This window comes from Nicotiana tabacum, chromosome 4, assembly GCF_000715075.1.
Source record: "Nicotiana tabacum cultivar K326 chromosome 4, ASM71507v2, whole genome shotgun sequence".
In the NCBI taxonomy this organism is placed as follows: Eukaryota; Viridiplantae; Streptophyta; class Magnoliopsida; order Solanales; family Solanaceae; genus Nicotiana; species Nicotiana tabacum.
Genome location: NC_134083.1, coordinates 126,576,689 through 126,585,507, shown reverse-complemented (window position 1 = coordinate 126,585,507; position 8,819 = coordinate 126,576,689). Strand labels below are relative to the sequence as shown.

Below are 8,819 nucleotides of genomic sequence, written 5' to 3'. Positions count from 1 at the left end.
CGGAGACTTCAAGGTATACCTGCCGGCGTCCGCAGACCTCGGAGTCCCTCTCTAACTAGTCTATTTTATTCCCTTATCCTTTATAGACACTGATGTATAGGGGTATTCAGTACCACCCTATAGAGCTTGTGACTTGTATTCACCAGATTTTGGGGAGTTGCTTATGTTGAATTGCAAAGTTTCCATTATATTAGATGTTAAGTTTTGAGACTTTAATTATTATTTCCGTTAATATTGCATGTATGTTAAGCTTACCTAGTCGAGACTAGGTGCCATCACGACATCCTATGGAGGGAAATTGGGGTCGTGACATAAATGACTCCTTAGAATATGCTATATGCATACTCAACCCGACAAAACCAAGTAGATTACTCAAATCTTAAGGAAATGTGAAGCTAATTAGGTGCTTCATAAGGGAAAAATGGAATTCTCCAACCATTAGTTTCCTTCTTTTCTGTATACATATCACAACGTCAGGCCTCACTCTTCATGATACTTCCACATAGCAAAATGGGCTCTTAATTTTACATTGTAAAAGTACTAAGAAATAACACGGAGTTGAGAGACTAGAATATTAAGGTGGGCTGTTGGGAATTCTACTCAAAATGGAGTGTTCTGGTTTGTGATCACACTCATAATCAAGATGGACAAAAGCACGTTCAACTTCTGGAAGTTCTTCAATCTTAATCTGAAGTGACTCTCCAATGGCATGGGCTTCTTTCAGTGGCAAATCTTCTGGGAGCTCTATGTCAACCTGTTACAAAACAGACAATTGCCAATTATCAGATTATGAAGGAAGTTGTCTAAATTTTCCAAAATTATACTACTAGAGAAGCTAATAATTTATAATGTTGAGCGGGGACGAGCTTAATTGAAGTGACATGGATAGTGAGTATTCATATAATTGGCTCCAACTTGCTTGAATTGAGACGTAGTTGTTTTCTTGCTCTCTTCAACCAATTTTATGAACTATTAAAAATTGAAAATTGTGCAGGAGAAAAGCACTTCAGAGTGGTGGACATCGCACCTCAACAAAGTAAAGAACTCCAAAAGTATAGGCTCGAACGGTATCAACTCTTTTTATCTGAGGATCATGCCTTAGAACAAGATATGTCAGTTTCTGTAGAAATTCAGGAGGGGCTGATTGTCCAACTAGAGAAACTGCAGGAGAGAGAAACATTCAAGTGTTAGCTAGGTAAATAGCAAATAAACATCAAAATCATTCACTGACCATTCCCCACAAAAGGGGAAAATTCTACTCTATAAGAGCCAAAAGATCCAAGAAGTATATCCAAGAATTGCAAACTGCAGCATTAGAGTTTGGGTGTATTATTTTTTGTTCGCGTAAGTTGATTACTTTCGAAACCAAAATCAAATTAGCATCATTTGTGAATGCATGTTAGCTGACAAAGGAAAAAGAAAGAACCTGCATTTTCCAGCACAGTTCCTGACCAATTTGTAATTGTATATACAGCAAGGACAATAGCACCAACAGGATCGATCCACCAATAGAATCGATCACCGAGAACAGCAGCAACCAAACCGACAACATTTGTTACCACATCGAAGTAATGATCCTGGATATCATGCATGGTTCCACAATTTGTCAAATGTTGCTCAATGGATGAAAGAAAGGATAACACTGCATTAAATGAGATTTTTCAGGAGAGTATATGGGGAAAAAGGACCTTTGCATATGCTCTAACTATCTTGTTTCCTGAACTTCTGCAATAAATCCATAAGACGAGCTTCACTCCAGTGGCTGTCAGCATGATTGCATATAGCCAAGCCAGTTGCTCCCCAGTCATCTTGTCTGAGGGTGTATCTTTTATCAGTTGTTCCACAGCCTGCACTAAGACTTGAAAGCCTATGCAATCGCAGATACTCAATTAGTGTGATAGGACACGATCACCATACATGCGCTGTCTAAATGCAGATCAGAATGAGACAAAAATGCAGACTTCCATTGTAACTTCTTTAGATTGTTCTTTTCCATTTCTTTTTTCACAAGGAGAGAAATCATGACCGATACAAACAATCATCTAGAATTGCTAATTCTCTTTAAACACTTCTCTTTGCAATTTTTTGTATACTTAATCTTTACACCACACTAAACCACCTAAATCCACAAAATATAAACTGCTAAGAAGTGGTTAGAGGTATTCGCCATCATTTTGCAATTCACAATGCTTCAATGGAGAACTTTTTGGTCGAACTTATTCTTATGATAGAAGTTATTTATCCTCTTCTTCAGTATCAAGGGTTATTCATGAATTCTAGACTGCCAAAATTAAGAGAAAGATATGACAGGTGAACCAGGACATACCAAGAGTAGCCATAACAGCAGCAAAGATGATAATCCCCACTGGTTGAACTCTTAACTTTCCTATAGGGTACTTGTAAATGTTTATGCTCTTCATTGACAGGTGTGTGAACCAAAGAATACCACCAGCCATTAGATCAAGTAGTGAATCCAACGTCGACGCTGCAATGGCTAAAGAACCACTTTTTACAGTAGCATAGATCTGCAAACAGTCCAAATTAACGAGGGTTCAGTTTGATTTAAGCAAATTTAACTACTCGTAGATGAAATATACAACATTTCTTTTCTCTACAAGGAACATTATTGGAGACAACTACCTACTGTCTCACAATGATCATTCAATATGTCATTAATGTCAAACTTACATGTGGTATAATTTGAGCAATAAAAAAATTAAGTAGCTAAACTAGCTATTGCAAACTTCAAACTACCCTGCCCTGAACCTGAGGGCTGTCTTCCTTTTCTTTGAGATAATAAACAGGATCTTGGGGATGTAGCCTAGAAGCCAAAAGTGGGTGAAAATCATGAGAGATCAATATTCAAATCTCAACAGAGATAAGAAATGATAGGTGATTTCTTCCCATTTGCCTAAACCTTAGTGAGCAGATGTAACCTGATACTTGTGTTAGTGGGATGTTGAATAGTTGAGGTGCGTTCAAGTTAGCTCAGACACTACCATTATATAAAAGATAAAAGGGTAGTCGGGTGCACTAAGCTCCTGCATATGCTATGCGTGGGGTCTGAGAAAAGGTCGGGCCACAAGGGTTAATTGTAAAAAGATAATACTCATAACAAAGAAATAAAAGGGATCCTGGGGTGTATTCAGGAGAAGGTTTGAGGCATTAAAAGTTTGCACAATAGAAACAATGAAAAAGAAGTTATACCTTAAAGGCAAGTAATAAGACATTTGCAAAATTGGAAATGTTCATTGCTCTTTCATGCTGTGCTTGATCTAGTAGGTCTTGTTCTTCATCAATGACATCAGCTGAATCAAGTGAGTCTACTTCCTCAAAGGACTTTAAAGTTGCAATCTGTCTTTCATAATATTCTTTCTCCCCTATTCATAAGATCATAAATAACTACATTAGAAGATGAGCTAAGAATCAAGCAACAAAATCAACATAGAAATTAGAACAAGAGATGAGCAAAAAGATGATGCACTTAGAAATGCTTAAAAGAGGCTTTACCTTCAATTAAACCAGTGGTTTTAGACAAGTCCAAAAGAAAAGGTTCTTCAGGATCAAGCCCTGTCTTAACCTTTCTAGGTAGTTTAGAGAAGAAATCACATCTCATAGAATTAACTGAGTTTCGACGCTTTGGTATGACATTTGGAACTTCATTCCTCAGCAATGCCTCTTCCACATCCATTTTTATTTGAAAAATCCCTTTATTTTCTTATCCAAAAATCAATCAAGAAAAGAAGTGGCAATGGATGGAATATAACAGAATTTTAAAAATTCAATTCCTCCGATCCTCAGATCAAGAAATCGAAACAGCCAGAAATGGGAATTATTTAGGGAAAGAAAGGACAGGGGATTTGGCATATGTTTCCCAACTTCCCTTTTCCTTTCTTTCCCTTTCCTTTATTTTCAAAGAGAGAAAAATTGGCTGTTGATGTGCTGACAAAGTGAAGGAGTTTGAAACATGTGAAAATGCGTAGATATCCAAATTTTCAGATTATGTTTTTGCTCTCAAAAATAGTGGCATGCATGAGAAATGTGACTTGTTTGGTCTTGCCTTTTTTTATCATTTTATTTTTCCTTTTTTGGTTTCTAAGTTGGTTAGGATTGAAACAAACACCTAATTCCTTGTACCCATGATTTTACATAAGGCGTGAATTACTATGACTCTTTCTGCATGGCTGTCCTCGTCTCTTGTCTCATTCATTTATTGATTCTAGTTTTTAAAATCCATACAATTAAGTTGGGTATAACCTTTTAATGACAGAAATGACTGATGATCATGTAATATCATTCGCACCGCGTAGGCCCTATTCGGGGAGCGCTATCTACCAAGAATTTTTTCATACTCAGGACTCGAACCCAAAACCTCTGGTTAAAGAAAGATTAGCCTCATTCGCTGCATAGATCCTTTTGTTGGTTTCTTTTTCGTTATTTTAACCCACCTTAAAGAAAAGTTATTAATTAAGAATGCTCTCTATTAAATTTAATGGTGTTTGATTTTTCCACGTGAATCGATTCTATTAAAAGAGAAGACACGACCAGATTAAGTTTTAGGAGTTCTAAATTTTAACCATTGGGTTCTAAAATTACTATAATTTGTACGTATTAAATAATTTTTTTAAGAAAGATACAAAGTTTGGACAAAAGTTACTCAGCCGGTCTTAGATTTCTTCTAAGTAGCACAAGAAAGAAAATTAAAAGTAAAATTCATCCCTCTATATATTATTATCCACGGTACATAGACTGTTAATTGACTACTGTTTTGGGAGATACCCATTATTAGGTACAAGCGGAATGTGTTATGACTAGTGTAATAATAAATTTATATAGTTACTTTTATAATCGGTTTAGTTCGGGTTTTTTCGGTTATTTTTTTATTAAAATCAAAATCAAATCAAATTTGATCGGTTTTTAAAATTTAAAACCAAAACCAAACCAAACCTAAAATGTGTCGGTTTTTTAGTCGGTTTGATTCGATTTTAGGTTTTTCGGTTTTTTATGAACACTCCTAGTTATGAGTCTTAACATTTTATAACTTCTTTGTATGTGCGTGTGTATGAATATATCTTTAATAACCCTTTTTCAATTTACGGGAAAATTACAGAAATAGGACTAGGAATAGTTACACGTATAGATACTCCTAATGAAGTTACACATCTATCTTAGAGAAAATAAAACTGATTTTTTTTTTTTGTATGGCAGAGAATCTTACAAAATATGAGACCTTAGCTTTCAATATCAAACACCCACCCTCTTAAATGAACCAATGGGGTTATGCCTGGTTCATATAATTTGTTACATCAAATTAAAGGGTCGGACAGGTATTGGTCACTTCACTTGATTTATCAAAACTTTTTTTAATCATGAATTGGTTCTGTCAATTTCATGTGCATGTAAAGATTGATTAATGGTATTGTACTTAATTTCAGTAGTACTAGTACGACATACCTAACTCAATCTCTCAAATTATTTTGGTTATTATACATAATTATACACATATAATACATAAATTATATATATATATTATAGTTTTATAGGTTATTTTTAGTTTAAGCGATTGGGTGACTGCTACTTAAGTTAATTCTTCAAAAGAATTCTATATTCCAATTAAATTAATTAATCAGGTGTAGTTGTTGGATGAAAAGTGGCAGCTCTACCAGCAAACTAAACTCTATTCTCTTTTTAATTACATTATTATTAGATTATTAGATTAGATTAGCTCCCTCCTACCTAATTCCTATTTGGAGACATATGCAATTGGCAATTTTTTATTTAGAGAGTTTAGCATGATAAAAGTCATTGTTTTTGAAAAATCTTTTTCAGTGTTTTGTTGGTGACTGAAACATATTTTTAGAAGAAAATATATTATAAAATAATAATAGTAACAATAAATCAGATAGTTTTTTCTTAGTTGGAATAAGTGATATGAAATTAAAAGTTAATATAGTTCTATGAAAAACGCCTTCCACCCATGAACGAGGGAAGTGAGCTTTCTCATTTTGGTAAACGAACACTAAAAAATGGCTTTCTCATAAAAAATATTTTGTTAAAAAATGACTTTTATCTTAAATATACCCTTAATGACTTTAATCATACTTAAAGATTGTGTCATCCAAATAAATTCGTGCCAGGTGTCACCGAAGTATACAAAAGGACATATCTGGAAAAAGCTGAACATAAATGAAACAAAGGTTATTTTCGTCATCGTAATTAATCAATTGTCACGCAAGGAAATGCCTAAATATGGAAAGTTGAAAGTTGTAACCTAAAATCAGGCAGGAAGCTTCGTATTATCTTTGACTTTTGATTTAAGCAAGAAAAACAAAATATATAGTTTATCTATCGATTTCGCAACGAAATTCTTATTACACATCTCTCGTTTGAGAAAATTCCTTTACACAATAACTTTTTAAAAGTGTGTCTAATACACATCATTTTTGTGCTTGACTAATTTTTCAGTTAACGTGAATGTCACGTACTAATAGGGCCGTGATATGTGTCATTGACTTTAAAAAGGGAAAAAATATATGTCTTCTTCATCTTCCCATTTTTTATCTTAAGCACCATTGTTGCCGCCACCATGATTGTTTGTGAGAAAATTTTCAACAACACTAAAATTCAATCACAATATCTAAACAACTAGTGAAAAAAATCGAGCAACAAATTAAGTTCAACAACCCAAAAATCAACAAGACGCAATTGTATTTTCAAGCTTTTTCAATACCCCAATAATGGTGGATTCTAGATGTTTTTACCAAACCTTCAATACTACTTTTAAATCTTTTAAATCTATCACAAATAAATGATTTTCACAATATTTGGATAATAAACCAACAAAAAATGCTCAATTTTTAGATTTGAAATTTTATATTCTTTCAAAAATTCTATATGGGGAAGAAGATTTGAGGGGGGGGGGTCTGAGGAAGAAGACCAGGGGGAGGGGAGGGGTTCCTGTGGGGGAGGGGAGACAAAATATGGAATTTTTTATGGGCTTCACCCGTATTTTTTGTGTGTAAATACACAAGTGCTACCTAGTCAAAATTAGTGTGTCTTAGTTACACTTTAAAAATATTGAGTGTGTAAAAAGTTTTTCATGAACGAGAAGTGTGTAACAAGGATTTCGCTGCAAGATTGACGGGTAAACTATGTATTTTTCCAATTAAGAATTTAAGATGCTTGTGATGAATACTGCCATTCAGACATTTGGTGAAGTAATACATGCATTTGACGATCGAATATTTCATTTTCATAAGTTTTCATTTGTCAGCATCACATGGTCCATAGAGAATAGATCTAACTTAGAAAATTATTGCATAAAAATAAAAGGCATACCTAATACTTAAAATAAAATAAACAGTGCATTAGGTCATATCCAGCATGCTAGGCTAAGATATGATTGCTATCTAACTTATAAATTTATTCGTATCTACAACTATAATCTCTTTATGAATTTATTAATGTCTACAATTGCAGTGATACGGGTCATTTTCTTTATTATAATTGCACAATTTACCTATGATTACATGTGATTATTACGCCTTTCTTGACCCATAAATTGCATAATTTAGTATGTATGCCGAAATAAATACATACTCAAATCCGATATTTACGTTAAATTATATTATTTATCATAATTAAGTGATAAATAATAAATAGAAGTGAATACATTTTAATTTAACCACACAATCTTTTAAGGAGATCTCTTCGCCAATTGACAAACAATTGTGTGTTCACTGACCATAACGCTTACATAATAATTGTGTGTTCAATTTCCTTTACCCCCGCTTTCCGATCCCCAGATATAATGGATTTTTTTAAAAAAATTTAATAGTTCATTGATTAGAATTGTAATCTTGTATCATACAAATGCAAGTTTTGATTCTCATATATTCTTTCGTTCTCTGTTTCCTTCTCATATCCCAGCGAGAAATTTTACAAAGGAAAAGATCGGCAAATGAAATACTAGTAACTATGACTACACCTGTTCATTTTCCTTTTCAAAATTTCAACTCAATTAATTATCGCAAAGTCAATATGTAAGTTTAAAAAATTGCATGCAAATTGATAATTATTGACTCTATATGTCAAATAGTGCTGAAAACATGGCATGTTTCTTTTTTTTTGGTGTGGTGAATTAATCAAACTAAATTTTGGAAAAGAAATGGTAAAAAGAGAAGAACATACCTTGCAGCAATCCTTTAGCAGCAGAGAAATTAATAGTGAGAGGGTCTTCAAGATCAACTCCACATTTAACTTTCTCAGGCAATCTTTGAATGAAATCACCCCTCATTTCACTCACTGCTTTCACATTATTCATCAAATACTTGCCAAACCATCCATTTTTGTTCTCTTTTTTCATTATAAATGGCACTTTCACATCATCCTCATGCCTCTCCATTTGACCTCCAAATACAGAGAAAGGAAATGAAAACTATCTCTGGTTGGTCTTATGACTAAGTATATTTTATTTTTATTATATATATAAAAGGAAGGATAGATATTTATCGTTTTTTCCATTTGTTTTTTCTTTTTCCAAGTGGGATTGTCTGTAGTAGCATTTATAGTTACTAAATGCTTTCTGATCTATTTGGGCAACCAACGGGCACAGTTTTTTATTATGTACAACTAGATTCTGAACTATGTATATCTGCTCTATAGAAGGTGGAAGTGGCACCCACGGCCGGATCTACTAAGGAGGGTGGGGTGGCACGCCACTCGAGCTTATCGAATATAACTTTTATATATATATATATATATATATATATATATATATATATATATATATCAAAAATAGTATAAATAGTTAAAGTGGC

General features: G+C 33.5%; 1 protein-coding gene across 2 annotated transcripts; it reads right to left on the bottom strand.

The window, feature by feature from the left end:
* Nucleotides 1-393: 393 nt before the first annotated feature.
* LOC107824408 (metal tolerance protein 4) lies at nucleotides 394-8,461 on the bottom strand. Of its 2 annotated transcripts, none has more exons than XM_075252406.1 (7): nucleotides 8,191-8,461; nucleotides 3,208-3,380; nucleotides 2,327-2,525; nucleotides 1,689-1,867; nucleotides 1,427-1,577; nucleotides 1,028-1,161; nucleotides 394-754 (listed from the first exon to the last, which is right to left on the bottom strand). In XM_075252406.1, the coding sequence occupies exons 1-7, from the start codon at nucleotides 8,402-8,404 to the stop codon at nucleotides 575-577; spliced, it is 1,230 nt and encodes a 409-aa protein (XP_075108507.1). In that variant the 5' UTR covers nucleotides 8,405-8,461; the 3' UTR covers nucleotides 394-574. The 2 variants fall into 2 exon arrangements, with proteins under 2 accessions (XP_075108507.1, XP_016506643.1); XM_016651157.2 differs by lacking the exon at nucleotides 8,191-8,461 and adding an exon at nucleotides 3,511-4,116.
* Between the last annotated feature and the right edge of the window lie 358 nt (nucleotides 8,462-8,819).